Source organism: Psittacula echo (genome assembly GCF_963264785.1).
Source record: "Psittacula echo genome assembly, chromosome: 2".
NCBI lineage: Eukaryota > Metazoa > Chordata > Aves > Psittaciformes > Psittacidae > Psittacula > Psittacula echo.
In genome coordinates, this window is record NC_137737.1 from 17,833,237 (window position 1) to 17,851,893 (window position 18,657).

General features: G+C 39.0%; 1 protein-coding gene across 1 annotated transcript in view; it reads left to right on the forward strand.

Moving 5' to 3' along the window:
- CREB5 (cAMP responsive element binding protein 5) overlaps positions 1-18,657 on the forward strand; it is a gene marked incomplete at both ends in the record, with an annotated part of 209,954 nt that overhangs the window by 35,267 nt on the left and 156,030 nt on the right. The window contains one exon of the mRNA XM_080610938.1: positions 5,289-5,461. Coding sequence (XP_080467064.1) covers positions 5,289-5,461 — 173 coding nt within the window. The remainder of the gene's footprint in view (positions 1-5,288; positions 5,462-18,657) is intronic.

The window sequence follows — 18,657 nt, forward strand, 5'->3', positions numbered from 1 at the left end:
TGGTATTTTTTTATTTTTTTTTTTTAATATGCCCTTTTTATTAAGTAGCTATTAAGTGAGTATTTGCCTTTCATTGAAATGTTTTGAGGAATAGATCCTTTGGCATCAGTTCTGTATATTTATGTGTCAACCTTGTAAGTGACTTCATGCCTCTCGCTAAGTAAGGGAGTTAAATAGATTTTAGCGGTCTGCAAAAAGATCTTTCTAGTGCTTTGTCCCTCTACTTAATGTTACTACAGAGCATTTTCCAGCAGTTCTTTTCTGTATCCTTTTATCTGCTTTAGTGCTTTTTCTCATTCAAGCTATACAGATGTTATAGTTTAAAAAAGGTATTGCATTTCAGTCTCTTCCAAGTTTACACTCTTCTATCTTTCACATAATGGAACTTTTTCCTTTTTGTTTTTAAATTTGAATCTTCATAATAAGCTTTCCTTTTCCTGTAATCCTTCAACTGTATTAGTTCATGTTTTTATCTCCATTTTCTTCCCTAGTTCCTCTGCTATGTTTGTTTGCCTTAGGTGGACAGCTAAGCCTAGTTCTGTGCCTATGGAAGTTTAGATGCTGTATGCTACTAGCCGTCATGATGGTCTGGTGTGAGTGTGTTTTCCTTGCACATCAATCTGAATAATGAGATAATAAATGAGTTGGTGCTGTTTCTGGGAAGATTTGATAATTTTGGTTTTATGATGATTGTTTTGTTCTGTTGGGAGAGAATCCATAGAGGCTCACTAATTTTGATGGAGATTGTATATGATTTAAATAATTTTTAAGCCTTCCATTATTTGACACATTTAGTCTATAATTTTCTTTACACCAATGTCTTTCAAGTTTTTAAGCAAGCAGGCTTTTTGGTTGTGTAAGCAGCATGTGCAGTGGGTGAAATTATGATCTCCGCAATCAGGCAAGATGCTACTGTACACTACTTAAATGTGCACATGTAGCTGCCATTTAAATGTGGTGTTGGTTGCCTTGTGTGTCTGTAGAGCCTTCTAGAAGACTTCAGGTTAGAAATACATGCTTTCTTTCCTCATAAATTATAAAATGCCTGAAAGTGGGGCAGCTTAGAATGTTTATCCTTGGTAAAAATATATTGAGAGGCCAAGCTATAGGAATTCTAAAATATTCCTGTGCATTTAACTTTTTTATTTTATTTGATCCCTTTTTCTCTTTTAAATTATTTGAAAAATATGCAAAGCTGATGTTTGAGAAAGTAGTTACATGTTTTTGGTTGTTCTTCCAACTTTTTTCCCAGAAAACAGAAAAAATGCCAGGAAGTGCTTTTGTCTTTTGGATGAATTGGATTTTCATTTTTCATGCCAAATGCCTTCTTAATTTAGAACTTATATAATAGTCTGCAAAACATATTTATGTACAATTGGTTATAGGTGGCAGCTCTAGTGATCTAAAAGCTCTTTCAGAACAATCCTGAATGAATTTTCAGTTTGTACAAAACTGGTATTTGTAATTTTCATTAAACCTCACAGTTAAGAAGGAATAGTAGGAAAAATATAAGCTGGCTTTGGTTCAGAAACCTGCTATTATAGTCTAAAACCACAAACAAACTCTGCTTGAAACTCAGGAGATTACAATGGATCAGAAAGGATGTCTCCATCTTCTTCATCCTTTGCCTTCAGTAGATGAAGATATGTGATACAGGTGGTGCTCTGTGACATGGATGGGTGTTTCTCTGGAAGAACCAAGGTTTAATGGAAATGGTGACTGCCTAGAGTCATGGGGTGTATTTTGCCTGTGTCTGTGGAGCCGTCATTTCTCTGCTGTGCCTGCCAACAGGGTGTGTGTTCTTGTGATGTGTAATCCTCTCCACCAGAACATGGAAGCATGACTTAAAGAAGTTTTTACCCTTTAGAAAAAAGTGTCTTGCCTATCCAAATTTAAATGGTTGCATGTGGGAGAAAAATGCTCAAATGTTTTCTTGAAGCTAAAATGCGGAAAACAGTGTAACTGGGGAGATGTCAGGCTGATGATGATCTATTCCCTTTCCTCTTGCAGCTGGAAAGGTTGAGAATGAGCATGTTGATTTAAAAGAGGTTTGTGGATATAGCTTGTTGTTTTTTGTTTTATTTGTATGAATGTTAAATACTGCTGGAGAGTACAGTATAAGCACATGGGCAAGGCAAAGCATTTCTACGAAAGCTTTTTAGTGTTACAACCTCCTTTCTGCTTCAGTGGGAGTGACTGGGAACTTTGAAGATGAAACTTAATCCTACAGGAAATAAAATCCTCTTAATTTATTGAATCTTATTTAAGATTCATTAAATGAATTTTAAGGACAGGCAATGTTTTTTGTGTCTCTACAGCTCCTGGTATGCAGGTGGCTTGTTCCCTTTGTGAACATTTAGGTTCAGTTTAATAAAATGAATAATAATGAGCTCATATGTCTTCTAATGCTGAAGGACAGCTGTGAAGATCTCTGAGAAGACTGTGTGTCATACTCTTCTTGGAGTATGGATGGGTCTTGGAGTGCTAAAACCAGGAGAACTCTCCCCACGTCAGCACTCCTGTTGACTTCTCTGAGATGGAGTGCAGGGAGCTCTTCATCTAGTATCAGTTAATCTTAATCATTGTCTCAAGAGCTGGAGGAGAATGAAAAGGCAAGTCAAAGTGAGATGTTCCTCTTGGATCCCTGATGGAAGAGCATGCAGGACTCCTTAAAAGTAGAGCTGGAAGCAGCCTAGACAACAAACAGTTCAACTATAAATTCGGCCAACGTTGCCCAATTTGTCCTGCTCCTATAAGGGCTCAAAGTACAGTCTGCAAGGAGGTCATTAATATCCTATCCAGATCCATTCAGAATCAGGTGCAGAGCTCAACACAACAAGGCTGTTTTAGGACTTCTAAAGATCATCTGCATGGCACATGAGATAGGCCTAGTCTTGCTGCACTGGTGATTTAGAGTCATTCTGCATGTCATAATGCATATGACTAGATCAGATAGGCTTAGTGTCAGATCTATCATGCATTAACTTCCTGCCATCTTTCAAAGCATACGCATTTCCATTTAAGTATGAACTTGCTTGAACTTCTCTGTAAAATTCACATGCTTCTCACCAATGTAAATTATTCTGAGATTGCCAAATCCATTTCTTGTGAATTGGGAGTCATGCTGAGTTTGACATTTTGTTGGGAAATCGTAGGCTTTTTCTTGGCAGCATAGTATAACATTATAGTTCCTGCCCAGCAACAGTGCTTGCATTACTGAGAAGAATGGACATGTGGATGCATTGACAGGTTTTCGTTCTGATTTTGTTTTCCATGCATCACATATTCAATCTACTTTCTGAAAAGATAGCTTATTGGAAATTGTTAAAACTCTGAAACACCATTACAAGTTTATGCATGTAAGCGAACAATTACAATGTCTTCTGTGCAAGCACAATAACATCATAATTCGTACAATTTGTACATTAGAGAGGTCTGGGATTATAGGGGGACAGGGAGAGAGAAAGAGAAGAAAATTAAAATACTGAATCTAGGAGTACAAGAACCTGATATAAAATCTTTAAGTTCTACCTTGCCATGGTACAACAAAATCTAGTCAAAATCTGGGCAATTGCTGGGGTACCACTAGTCTAAAGCTCATGATGGATTTACACCCTGTCCCTTCCCAGGCACTGTGGACTCATGGCACCATTCACTTTTCCTTAAAGGTCGTCCTATATAGCAGATAAGTGTTCATAGCTCTTGGAAATCTGTGGTCTGGAGTTCTGTAATCTAGAGAAATTAATGAAAATCTACAAAAAATAAGTGAATACTGGACCTGATTCATACTATGTAAATTATTTGCTTGAAGAGGGACTTCAAGCTGAGTCTTCATACTGGGTCTAACCATGTGGCTGTAGGTAGAATTATGCTGCTGCAGGCAGTACCTCTGCCTCTTTATCTGTTTAGGAAGACTGGAACAACTCCTGCAAAAGAAACAGAGATTCCTGTGTCCACACTAGCCTGGGAAATCACCTGAAATATGTAAGACTTGGGAGACACGGGGGATGACAGCTGAGGCTTTCAATGTTAGGTCCTCTAATGATTGGCTCTTTTTCCATGATGTCGTCTAAATGGTTTATTCTTGTTCTGGTTCAGAATGCAATCTTCCTTTTAGGTCTGGGATTCAGTACGTTGCCTACCTCTCCTGTCTTCCACATTCAGTCAGAGCTCTGAGATTCCTTTCTCACCAGCTTTATTTATCATTATTTTATGGTTTCTATGTGTTTCCTACACAAATTGGCTCATAAATTGGAATACTAAATGAAATTTAACTTTAGTTTTCAATCCTGAGTACTGCAGTGGTCAGGAAGATGCTTTGTGTGAGTCTTGGGGCCAAAGCATGTGTATAAAGGTTTGTTTTTTTCCTTTTCCTTAGCCTAGCATGAGGTGACGATGTAAAGTTTCTTTTCCTCTTATTGCCTACAATTCAACATTAATGACTGATAGGAAAAATAATGCTCTTGAGGTTACCATATTTTTTGTATGTATACACTGTGGGTTATCTCTGGCTTGAGAGTTTTGTTTGTTTTTAAACATGGGCCAAGTCAAACCCTGTGGTTTAGCAGCAGCGTGTATTGTGTGTGCAGGCATAACAGACGTTTTATTCCATAGTTCCTTCCTTAGTAGTATCCTTGTCTCTTGTGGCTTGTTCACTCTGTGCTTATGAGTTATCTGTGAACTCTTTTTTTAAGAACTTTTTAAGGACTCCAAATTACCTGAAGCAAAGGCTATATATGTGCAAATACAGTGCTTTTATTCTAGGCCTCTGGGATATTATTGCTCTGCAAAATATATGGAGGCTAATAGAAATGGCTGTTTTTTGATGTACCATGTACTGTATGTTACTTAGGGACTATAAAACTTGATTTGCTTGTCAGTCTAAGCAGACCTAGTACACAGTAAACACCCATGTAGTAAATCAAGGTGCCCTGCACTCACCACAAAAGTCATTTTCAAATAAAATATATATCTTGTTCAGTTAGGAGAATATGTGCTAAGTATCCCCACTATAAATCATGAATCTGAATCACAGAAGAGTGATTAGTCAGCTTGCGGGTATTTTTCCATTTATGTTGCCCTGTAAAAGTAAACAGTTATTTTTCACTTTTTTTAATCATTTTTTGTTACAAGTTCTGTTGACTTGGGATTTACCAGGAGCTGGTAACTTCCTGTTGTTGATACTTTCAGATTTCTAATTGTACTCCTATAGAACAGAAAACCAAGATAAAGCATTTATCTTATTTTAATTTTCCTCCGCCATCTCTTATTTTATTTGTTTTCCACAGAATATCTCCATGCATAACACAGTTGGAGGAGCAATGGCAGGACCTGGATCTCACCAGCTGACAAACACAAGAATGCCAAACCACGACACCAGTGTTGTGATTCAACAAGCCATGCCATCTCCACAGTCCAGTTCGGTCATTACACAAGCACCTTCCACAAATCGACAGATTGGGTGAGTTCATTTGCATGTTCTCATTTCTCCAGTTCTCTGGCTCCAGGAGCTGCATGGATATTGTTCTTGTGGTTCTTAAGGTTCAGTTGCATGCAGACCAGATGTTGTTCTCATGGTTCTTGAGAAGTTTGTTCCTGATCCTGTCAGCATGCAGTAAGGACCTCTGCAATGTGTTGCAGACTGTGGGGGAATTACCAGGTTACTACATCTACTCTGAACCTCACACTTTGATTTGTAAAGGGCAGAGTGCTTTACTTGTCGGGAGGCCCCGCTTTCTCCATGCAGATTTTTGTTTTTGTCTGCTTACATTTGAAGTTCATGTTTTTTCTATGACTGCTATGGGAAGAAAGATGGAGTATTTCTGAAGCTAATCCTTTCACTTCCTTCTGTGTGCTCAGTGGGATTGGGCTATTTCATGCATACTCTGTTTAACTGAGGAATGCTGGAAGACAAAATAAAAAAGTCATAAAGATAAATGGATTTTGTCACAGAGACCTCTGCAAACAGTTGCTCAATTTGTGATGATGGATCCATATTTATTCCCATAAATTGACAGCATGGATGCTTATTGTATTGGCTTGAATGCCAGTTGCGTGCTCCTGTTTGGAGAACTGTGTGAACAAAATCATCCATGTTTTGTACACATGGTTACTTCCAGCAAACATGAGGTCCTCATAAAGTCATAATAACTTGTTTTTAATTATACAGAAACTGCCCAGATGGTCTGAGGGTATAGTTTTTCATCACACAACTCTGAATTTGGTGTCTCTGTGTGTGTGTTTATGCATGAAAACAAATGGATAAGAAAATATATCAGTGGACTAAGAAAGAAGCCACAGTCTAGATTCATTATCTGTCATTTGTAATTTGGTCACATCTACTATATAAGTGCAAAAGCAGTCTCTATCCCTAGTCATTGTCTAAACAATTGATGACCTTCTTCAGAGTAAAGCTGAAAAGTGAAATCCTGGCATTGAAAAATCAAAATCCAGTTATTCTTGAGTTTTCTTTCAAGATTCTTGGTGGCTGGGGGAGGATGTAGACCACTGGCTCTCCATTTCCCAGTGCCATGGAGGCAGGGATGTCCTGTGGCACTGACTGCTCTGAAAGGGTTACCCAGCTATGCACAGGGCACTGATTCCGTCCACTGCCCCATTCTGTGCTTCTTCTCCTCTATTTTCCTTTTTACTACTATTTCAGAATTTGGTTCTTAATATAGAAATCTGATAGTATGGGTCAGGTAAATACACTTGATAGATGTGCCTTTGTTACATATTGACAAAACAAAGTGTTCACTGAGATTTCAGTGCAATACTCTTTGCCTGTGAATACAAGAATGTTGTTGTGTTATATATATCCCATTCTGTTCAAAGACGGGGGTGGGAGAAAGGGAGGAAGGAAGAAACAGTTTAATTTTCAATTTTAGAAAGAAAAACAGCTAATGCCATTTTTTGGGTTAAGGATGATTAAACTCCTGTTCAAATTGTGACTTAATAGGTCTAGTGGTAATTATGCACTTAATTAAAACAAAAAAAACCAACCCCAAACCAAACAACTTTTAATAGTCAGTGGTGAGGTATTTTATATGGGTCTGTACTTGGCTTGCAAACAATTGTTTCTATATAATGAGGAAAAAACTGCATGTGGTTTTGCAAGACCCTGTCAGTCAGGTTTTAGGTTTGCTTTGGTTCGGGGCCATGGTGATTAGAATCTCCAAACTTGGAGGGGCTGAGGATAAAAAGGCCTATTTCCTAGTCAGTGGTGAGTGTCTCATTGGGGAAACTTTGTCATGACATATCTTAATTCTCCCTTGTGATTGAATCACACAAACATTTCCTAAGTCTGAGTCTAAAGCTACTCTATTGGGAAGCAATTGTCAGCATTTTAGTCTCTGTGTGAGTTGGTGTGTGAATGAGACTTATGGTGTGACCTCCAGCATACTCTGTTCACCATTCCTCCCTCTTCCTAGAAGCTTTTGTTTTTTGTTCATGGTGTGTCCTAGGAGATAATTGCTGCATTTTCAACTTCATTGTGTTGCTAAAGTGTTGAGCATCCTTGTTGTTTGTAATTTTTTCCTTCAGTCTTTTCCTTGTGGTGCCTGTTTTATTTATTCAAAGAACATATCTTGTCATTTCCATTTATCTTCATCTTATCCTTCTAAAAGTCCTAAGAATTGTATCCAAGACTCATTCATGAGCAATACAGACTGGACAATGGTTTTGGTATTAGGCAACTGAATAAAAATGCAGATGGGTTCAGAAAAGGTTTTGAGTTCAGAAAAGTTCGGTGGTTTTGATTTGGCCTCACAAAGTTAAGATGGTTCAGCTTTTTAACAAGCCCAAATTCTGAGGTGCTCAAATCAGTGGTTTTGGGTTGGGTTCCCTTTTTTTTTTTTTTTTTTTTTTTTTTTAAAAACATCTGAAGCTGCCCCGAAGGGTAGATGGGTCCTGACCATAGAGAATTGTGCCAGGGAATATGCCTGTTAATGAGCAATAAAACCAACAGAGAGCAACTGGGTAAAACTCTCATTGAGTTCTGTAAGAGCAGGATCAAGCCCTAAAGGTTATATAGAACCATCTTGTAGGACTATTCTGATTTTTATCATAACCACAAATATTTTAGTGTCAGACTATGGCCAAGCCACCTGCAAATGTTTGTGATGGCCTTACTCCAACAAAAACAAGGAACAGCAATGAAAAGTTCTCATTTAGACCCTGTTTGTAGGCTGTGCTCTGGTAACAGGGAATGGGACCCACCTGTGCCCGCACACAGTTCGTTTCATGGTGAGGAGTGGGTGAGTTCACAGCAGCTGACATTCCCGAGGGATGTAATTTTCCCTTACTTTCTTCTCCCCTTCTCTTTTTCATCCATCTCCCTCCATTCCTCTCCCTCCCTCCATGCCTCTCTTTTTTCCTATGCTTTACTCTGGCTCTGGGGGCTTGCGTATGAAACGAGATATTGACAACAGGCATGGGAAAACATGACAGAATGAGTGGTGTTGGGCAAGCCTTACTGGCACAGTGTATATACACACATTGTTTCAGCTATTAAGCTTCAGCTACTACTGAACAGGCATCCAGCCAGATTAATCAGAAAAAGGGAAGAGCATGAAGGTTAATAACTTAAAAAATAAGACAGGGTGCAGTCCCACTTCCTCCTGCCGTGTACCTTGGTTGAGAACAAACAGCAGTGTTATTACAGTAAACTGTCAGGTTGGTAAAAAGGTCCCAGATAGTATTTATGTGGTGAGGCAGTCTCTAACCTCCTTGCCATCCCTGCTCCCTGCCCCCCAAGCCTTTAACATGTGGGAGGAATGCTGTAACTAGTAACTACTTGTGCTGATGAAAAATCAGTTGAGGAACACTTAGTGGTGAAGGGTGTCTTTGGCTGATTAATAGCACATCATTTGGAGATAAGATACATGGAGGAAAAACAGTAAGGCATATGGAGGAAGGGAAGAAAAAATGATATAAGACATACATTTGTCAAAGATATAGAAAGGCAGATAAGCTGAATCAGCTTAAGATATGGGACTGTGAACTAGGTTGTACAATAGCAATGCTTGTCTTCTTTTTTTTTTTTTTGAGTAACTCTATTTTTTTCAGTGACCGAGTTCAGCAATGTATGTGAAAACTAGGGTCAGACAAATTACTGACAGCACAGTACATTGGTTGCTTTATCTGGACATGTCTTTTGCTAGGTAAGGTGTCTTTTTCAGACCAGCAAAGTCTGTAGGTGGCTGCAGCCTAACATCTCAGCACTCCTGGAGAAAGTAACCTGCTGCTGTTTTTCAAGCTAGTAGCAGACATAACTGCTAATTATTCCAGCTTGAAACTTACTGGTACAGCTCTGAAGCCGAAAGGGAACATGAGAGGATTGAGGGTTGCCACACATGGGACTAACAGAGGTTCAGTGACATAATGAAAATCAACAGACTCATTGTGACTGGCCTTGGGGGTTTGGAAAATGAAAAATCTTCTCAGACGTAGTCTTAATCAGGGGCATCTAAGACGGCAGAAGAAAAAGGCTCCTCTGTGGAAAGCACAGGGCAAGCACATAGCAGCAAGCTATCTGAGACTGTAGCTGCTGGTTCAGCTCTCAGAATATCCTGCTATTATCCTGTATAGCTCGAAGAAACAGAAGAGACTCCTGTAAGAGATGTTCACAGGTAGAAACCTTTCCATAATGCAGCTAGTTCTGGAAGTCACTTGGAACAGGCTGGTAACTCTGAAGGGTCTTTGTCCATTGCCAAATAAAGTTTCTCTTTAAGCTCCTAGTAAGTTGGAGGAGTGTATGGCATCAAAGAGGCCATGGAATGATGTGCTCTTCTTTAATTCAAAGATCAGTTCCCTTTCCAGGAAACCCAGATAAAAATCTCTGTTACAACTCATGTATTTGAACTGAAACACCACAGTATGTTGTGAGACGAGAAAAAATGTGCAGTGAGAGGTGAAGTATCAAATAACCTCTTGGTTACTAGATCAGGTCTATTCCATAGCCTTGGTTGTACAGGATGCAAGAACATCACTGGAAGGGGAGGAAAATGGAGAGGTGGGAAGAAAGAGCATCTGACTATGTAATTTTAGCCCAGTCTTTTTCCCCCCTGTCTTTGTACTCAAAGGTGGGCTTTATTTCCTGTTTAATGAACCTGCTTCTTTTTCTTCTGTTTATGCTATGACGTTCTCTGTAGTCCCTTTTACCACACCGACCTCAGCCGACCCTAACATGGAATCCCATCAAGCCAAATGTGTGCAACAGCCACAAGTCTCTGGGAAGCTCAGGTGAATTACTTAGGAAATTATTACAAGCAAGCGATTCACAGAAACAAGTTGTCTCATAGCTCATGGCTAGTAGGCAGCGTCATTAGGGAGTAAAGGAGTCTGATGGATCTTCTCAAGCCGTTTCACCCCTTTTAGCTAGCCACTGCCTAGGTCTGCATGTTGACCTGCAGATGGAACTGTGCTGCTCTGTATGTGACGTTTGGAAGCTCTATCTGCTCCCCAGCGTCCCTTGTTGCTATTTGCATCAGCATGTTCAGGAGCTGCTGACTCAATCTCTCCTGACACTGCTGAGTCAGGAAGAAAAGGAGTGAACAGCACCAGTCTATGTGTCAGACATAACACAAAGGGGTGATTGTTCATGACATCTCTCTTCTACCTCAAACCATATACTCCTATGCCTTTCCAGAAACTCTTTCTTGCTGTAAGGTCTAGGGAGGGGTTGGAAAGTACTGACACATGTCAAGATGACTTTCAGGGGGCTGAAAGTAGAATCATTAGTCAGGTAACAAATAGCCTGTCAACAAGGAATGGAGAAAGTTTAGTGTGTTTCTTATCTAACTTTAAGTCAACTGATATCCTAAAGTTATGTGCTTGTTATACATAGTGGTTAAATTTATTAATGAACACAGTATTTTACGCCTCATACTTTCTACTTGATGGAAATCCTAAGCTTATTAGAAATGTTGCTTGTTCACAGCAAGAACAGAAGATAAAAAGTGTCAAGGATATTGTGTGACTTGCTGGCCACTGACTCTTGTTAGGATTGTTATCTTTTGTTATGAAGAGAAACCAGCCCCCTCCCTCTCCTGATGGTTGTTTCACATAGGCAGCAACAACACACAAGCTGATTCTCATGCAGGTGTTTTCTAAGAAATGGATGATGACATTTCCATTCTGGAAAGCTTATTCTGCCCAAAAACTATAGGAAAGACAGATCAGAATAGTGTATTGCACCCATAACTGTACATGAACAGAAATACTGAGCCCTCATAGGCATAGGCTGGCTCTTGCATCAGAGTAAGCAACAAATAGGACTCAAATATGATATACGGAACTTGGAGAATACAACATTGATTGCTCAGTTTTAGTGGTTGGAATCTCTTATGTACCTGACATATATCTATGTAAATAATACACAACGTATAAATCTTTAAAGATGTCATCAAAATTTATAGTCTGATTTATATAACTCCCTGAACTAAAACAGATGTAAAATTGTTTTTGGATGGAAGAGAATCTCAGAGTTGCAGTGGGTTTGATGCGACTGATTGAGCTTTCCTAGTCCAGAAATGATCATTAGAGCTCTGCATGCCCAAATTGCATAGCTCTGCTCTTCATCACAGGTTTGCACTTAACATGCTCTGATGCATGATTCCAGTATGTGTTTTATCCAAGTGTCAGCCTGTTTGACAGGTAACTAAGCCACAGTACAACACTAACTCAAACAATATAGGCTTTGTTTGGTGTAAGGCTTTTTAAAAATTTATTTATTTTCTTCTATATTTAAGAGAGTAATTTGCACGTTCCAGAGAAATAGCAAAGGTTGGATGCTGCCCCATACCATGTCAGTTCAGAGAAGAGCTTAAATGTTTGCTGGGAGTGGCACAATGGCTATAATGAATGAATAAAAAGTGAAGAGCATTATGTGCAGAGAACTGATAAAATTGTATGTGTTTCAATGAGGGAATTGTTATTGATGTGCCAACTGACAGTGGCGGAAAACCAATGACAGTATTTCAGAGAAAAATAGCCTGAAGGGAAAACGCATAAATTACAGACTATGCATAAAATGTATGGATTCTATTTTACCACCTGTAAAAGTAGACCTCCTCATTAGTTGACAAGTTGAGGTTTAGAAATCAGTGGTACAGTATGGTTCCATGTAAGGCATATATATGGTTTTATTTATACATACTGGCAGGCCAAATATGCATTTGAAAACAAAAAAAAAAAAAACAATCCCAACCTCAAAACACAAAAAAATACAATATAAGTCAAAAGTGTAGATAAATCTGACACCACCACCAAAAAATTGCTTCTAAACAAATGAAATTATGCTTGATTTAGAAGAAGAAAAATAACTTAAATACATCTGTCATTTTGAAGATTTTTCTAGCAAAGTTTCACATGGTAAATCATAATCTAAAATTCTCTTAGCAATTTCTAGTAAAAAATTTCTGAGGTGAACAAGGAACTGGTGGCTAGACAAAACCCACAGGTAGATTGAGACGTGCTCATTTTGATGAGTGTAGGAAAAGTGTTTCTTGGAAGAAGGAACAAATTAGAAAATGTGTTTTAGAAACATACGCTGTTATGAGCATCTGAATTCTGCCAACAGAGACATTTACTCTGAGCTCACATGAATGAAGTGGAATTTTGCCAGTAAAAGAAGGGGTTGTGTTACTCTGCTTGTAGGATCCAGGTCCTAATTGGTTTATGAAATGAAGGGGGCAATCTCTGAGCTATTACCAGCTTCCTCTGCTGCAAGTGAAGTGAATCGCAGCTGTTCCGATAGGGTCCATAAAAACTTGGAGGGGTAATGAAATGTTTTCACTGGACAATTCTCCAAATGAGTGAAATCCAAATCCTTAGCTTATTTGACAGTTGTTAGAGAATTGTATATACTTCCTGGGGAATTCTGATTTATATTATGTTACTTTTAACTATAGCATCCAGGCTGACCAGTGCTGTAAATGTAAGGGCTCAAAGTGACGTTCCTACTCCTTTTTTAAGCATGCAAATTGAAATACAATGTGTACATGTCAAACATCTGATAGAAGAAAAAACTTGTGTCTGTTGTTGATTTTTCTACCTTTTCTTGCTTGTGTCTTCGTACTTTCCTTCTCCCCCATCTCTTGCTCTTTTCTCTTTTTTTATTTTGACAGATTAAAAAAAAAAAAAAAAAGGCATGGTTAGCATCAAACGGCCCTAGACAGAAATTCCGGTGCTTTTAGTCCCTTGATTTCTGTAACGAAAATAGTAGCTTTTGGTCTTCGTAAGTTTTCTTCAGGGAACTTCTAACCAGGTCTTGAAAGTTCTAAGTCAGGTATGTTAATCATTACTAACTTTTTTTAGTTCCTGACCCCCAAAAATGTCTGTGATTTCCCAGGCAGCGACAGGATAACCCCACCTTTCAAAGTAAGATGACCTAAAAATAATACAAATAGATAACATCATGAGAAGTGTCTTAAAGAATAACGAATTTGGTTTCCAATTAAATCTCAGCTGCTTGGCCTTGAAGCTTACACTACTGAGAGCATCCACTTTCACACTGTAGCTGGGCATTTATACAACATATCATCAAAGCTTCTCTGTTTAAGTTAGTCCTTGTATGGCAGATGTTGCTTGTCTTACCCTAGCTAGGCTGCTGCCTTTGGTGTCTAGAGAGTGACCATGCCGCTCCACTTCAGATACAAGATGCTGTCTGGGTGGCCCTCTGATCCTTTAAGCACTGTGGAAGCAAGAGCTAGCTACAGTTGAATAACTGTCTTCCTTTTCTGACAAATGGATTCTCTTACCACATGTCCCTGGCTTGTAACACGCAGTAAAGTTGTCCCACAAAATGCATAGGAAGTGGTTTATGAGGTGCACAGATCTGAATGATGATGCTCTCCTGGAGCATCTGGGCAGAGCTGCATGAAGAAAGCTTTCCTGATATGCTCATGGGTAAATCTTGTGCTCTCAGTGAGTGTTTTGTGCTGTTACTAGAAACTGTCCCTGGAGAGATGAACTGCTGACTTAATGTGCCTGAGGGAATCTCTCTTTGGTTATGCTGGACTTTATTAATTCATTACCGCTGCAAGTTGTTGGTATAACTTTTTGGGGCAGCACAAGTAAGCGTGCATTATGAAAGTGGGCAAAAGGCAGCAGTAGTTTTAAAATATTCAGTCAAACTAGAATCTTTATTAAACTCAACAGGCTGTTATGGATGGCTGTTCCTGGTTGAAATACTGCTACAACATTTGAAGATGTGAACTGGAACTGGTAAACAAAGGAGAATAAATATGAACCAATTTCTTATTATTTAGCTCAATTTGTGCTTGTCTAGAGTGGTTTTGTCTGAAGTTACATGGCACAGGTATTAAACTAAGTTCATATTGAAAATATGTGGTCAGTTGGTTATACCAAAATGGTTAATACATACACTGAAGACTTGCGTGTAAAACTTCAGATCTTTACAGTTAATTTCTTTTTTAGTCTGTTTTAATTTCTTCTTGCTCTGCAGTCCATTCCAGGCCCACAGAGGAAAGAGACCTACACTGTCTTTGAATTACTTCTGATCTGTAGGGAAATAAAATAGGAAGCAGAATAATACTTCTACTGTGAAGTAGCAAAGAAAGCTGGAAGAAAGCAGTCAGTGAATGCCATAGTAAAGGGATGTGGAGAAAAATATGGATTCTGGGCTCCACAACAGGGAATAAAATCCATACTTGCTTCCAAATTTTCCTCTGGCCTCTATGTAGTTCTATTGTTCCAATGAGAAATTCGTGACTCAGAGGATTTATTCAAATTCTATATAGAACATAATAGGCAAAGTTCATTCCAGAAGTCATCAAGTGGAACTATATTTCTCTGTGGGGAAAGCTGGGGTCCCTTCCAGTCTGGTCTTTTTCTGTACACAGCCTAGTAGCATGGAGCTTTTTATTGCATGTTAATGCAACTTCAAGGGTTGTGGGGCCCTAAATAAAGCAAATGCTAGAAACAATATTGGGCACAAGCAGAACCCATAAATGTGGAGGGAAGCAAAAACCCCATACACAAAGGAAAATAGAGGCTGAGAACAAAAGCAAGAAAACACATTTCAAACCTTAAGGGGAAAATATCAATTTTTTTTCTGTTTTTTGAGGAAACTTTCTTGGAAATGTTCAATTTTCGTTATGACTAAGTCGTGGATCTATAAGATGTGCTCTTGAAGAGAGTGTAAATGACTTCAAGCCAAAAAAAAAACTATTCCATGTTGATAATAAAACCCCACCACTGAGGTATACATTTCCTTCTTACTCCTCCTGCTTGCCCGGTATATATAAACAGGAAAATAGAGACACCCCTGCCATGTTTACAGGCTGTGTCTTGTTATTTGTATGATGGACAGAGAGCGAGAAGCTGTATTACCAACACTACTATTGGAAAAACCTGGAACTAATTAAGGGACCTCATTTGTTAGTCCTCATATGTTTCCTGGTGGAAATTACTTGGGAGAAGAGTTCTACTGGTACAGAACAGTGCTCTGTAACAGAACTGTAGAAAAATGACAAAGGCAATAACAGCTTTGGTGGAATAGGATGAAAAATATTAATGTGAAAAAATTTACTACATTGGCTTTAAAAGTTAATTTTCTTCTTCTTTTTTTATTCTATTTTTTTCCCTTCTTCCAGTGGCCAAAGAGAATGTAATTTGCCTGAACTAGATGATGACTTGTAATGTTTTTACTTGTTACTGATTTACTTACTTCAATGAAACTTATGAATTCCAGTGGAAGCTTCAGTTGAGTAATTTTCAGTATTGGGTTATGTTATTTTATTACTGGATCTGCTGAGTGTTCCTTTCGACAGTGTCTTCTTCCAAGGACTATGAGCACTGTGAATCTTTTTCATGCTACTTTTTCAAAATTGAGGCTGTCTATTCCAAAAGCAAGAAAACAAGCTACTCAAGCAGAGGGACTTCTAAAATTTCAGCATGTTGCTCCCTTTCTCCCTCCATTTCTCCTGAGCTGTCTACTTAATTCCAGATCTGCTCCCACAAGCTGATACAAGTCTTTGTTTACAAGTTGGGTTACAGGGTATGAGGTGAGTATATCTGTTGTATGATGCCTTCCTTGAGGTTGCTGAGATATGATGTGCTATTCTGGGTAGGAAGCAGAAGCACTGTTGTTTCACTCCAGAAAGGTATATGGCACAACATGGTGCAACAGAGAGGAGAGTTGGTGAGCAAATAATGAGTCATTGTCATTAAGGCAATGTAGTGTATTGTCAAAGGAAAAAAAAAACACAATCCAAAACCAGTTGAAGATCAGTCTCTGGCAATTTGAGGCTTTGTTGTAATTTCTGTTTGCAGTCACTTCTGTATCATGTAGTGTGTGCTGGATGCGCTCTCTGTTTTGACATTTGCTGTGACAGTGCAAGGCGTACGCATATGCACATACTCATGCAGTTCTTCTAGCACTGCATCGCTTACAGTTGCACCTAGATGTTCTCCTTTCCTCCGGTTCTCTAGTTTTGCAGAATACAAGGGAACATGATCTTTCACTGTAAGTTGTGGTAATTCTAGTCCTAGCTCAGTGGTGGCTCCAGGGTTCAAAATTGCAGCCTAAAAATGAACCAGGCTAAAGGGCCTTTACTGGCAGGAATAAAGTCACGTACTGTAACTGAGGGTAATCAGTTTGGATCACATTCACAGATTCTTTGTATTAGCTTTATCAGGTCAGGCCATCAGAGAGCAGATAGACAGGTAAGACCAAAAGACCTCTGAACCCAATTAAAGTTGTACCACAAAGAAATCAAATTCATGTGGTTTGCATTTCAGAAAGTTACATTTGGTGGGCTGTACTTACTTTTATTCTGTAATCTAATGCAGACCAAGTGAACATTTGAAACGCTTTTAACAGTTAAACCAGCTCAAATAACACAGAACCAGAGCAGCAATAAAGAATGAATTAAGACTGATTGCAACTACAGCCAATTTTTTTTTCCTCTTAAAGAAATATAAATGAGTGATATATTTTAAAACTCCCATATATACAGTAATTTTGTCCTCAGCTTTTAGCATGACAATAGCCATTCTCTTATCTTTTAGAATAAATGTTTGGTTTAAAAAGCAATCTTAAACCCACAATGTTTTATTTGCGGTGTTTCAGGGTGAGTCTGGATGCACTGTGGAACCACTGATATTCCTGCTGATGCATATAGTTTGGAATTGGTCATACAGCTCTGAGATAATCCTGAGGAGCTGACATTTAAAGTACTTGGCAGAATAAGATCATGAGTGTGTGATGATAAGAAAATAAGTGTTTTAATTGCAATCCCCTTTCTTAAAACCTATATATGTGTGTGCAGCTTTTCATTCACAACACTCCTTCCTTATTGACATTAGATAGGCTTTACATGTGGACCATATAGAGGTTCAACTGATGCAGACCGGTATGTTTGCAGTTTCTCTGTTTGCTGAACAAAGAGACTGGATGGAAGTTATGGAGCCTACAGAAGACCTGGCTGGAGGTGGACAGTGCCAAATATGCCTATGTCCTGCATCAATTTCAGGAAAATGATGCAGTTTGCTTACAAAGGGAACAGAATGACTGGCTTGCTTAGCACTAGAATTGTTCACTTGGATCGGTTCCCTCATTTTTATTCCATAACAGTCATTTCCCAGGATTTTGGGAGGTCTTCCTGGTGTTTGGAAAAGAGATCAGGCCCACAGTTCTTGTCTGTGTATATTCTATCCTGACGGAAGAACTTCCTAGGGCCCCAGGAAGTTCCTAGATACCTTTTCTAGTATCTTCAAGACACTGAAATGCAAACCTTGTGCCATCCTGATTTTGGCATAGAGCCCTGCTTTCTGACTTCAGAGCACCATTCCTATCCTGAGTGGATATAGCTCCTTTCCCTCATCAGCTGTCCTGATATGCCTGTGTAAAACAGCTTTCCTCACTGTTTCCTCTGTGGATCTGGCCACTCTGTTGTCTTTGTCCCCTGCTTTCCCATAAGCTTTTGGGGCTGATGTGGCAGAGAGTGCATTCAAGCATAAGGCTCTCAATTTGGCATGAAACCAAAAGTTCTGTATGACCAAGACTCTTTTGTGGCTGCTGTTCCTTCCACAGGCCACAGACAGCAATTCAAAAGCTCTCCTCCTCCCTGTGGGGTGAACAGCTTGAAGATCTGCTCTCATGCATACTTTCCAGAAGCAGACAATTAATAGAGCAAAGATCTGTGTTGATTTTCTTACTTTTAAAAAATCTTGGTTAAAAACATAGCAAAACACTTGTTTTCTGTAAAGGAATATCCCTTGCATCACTATTCCTAGGCAGTGGCTGATGCACTGCTCATGAAATGCAAGCTGTTTCAAAGCGTGCAGGGAGCTGGGGCTACTGTTGCTAATTCTTAGGAGTGGTAAGTATCGAAAAAAGTCTCCATCAGCACCAGTTCACAGACACTTCTATGTATGAGGACCAGAACTGGTGGAGTGGAAGGAGACATACTTCCTGCTCTCTTCTCGCTTTTGTTACATACTGGGCTTAGCAGGGTAGTTCAAGGCTTGCATGGAAGTAGGAAAGGAGGAGTATATCCTGGGAAGGTTAAAGTGGGAAAACAGCTGCTACTTGTAACACTGTCCTTTATCACTCTCACTAAGAAAAATTGAACACTTTGTCAAGTTCTTCAGAGAACAGACACTTAAGTTCTGATTGTAAGAACAACAGAA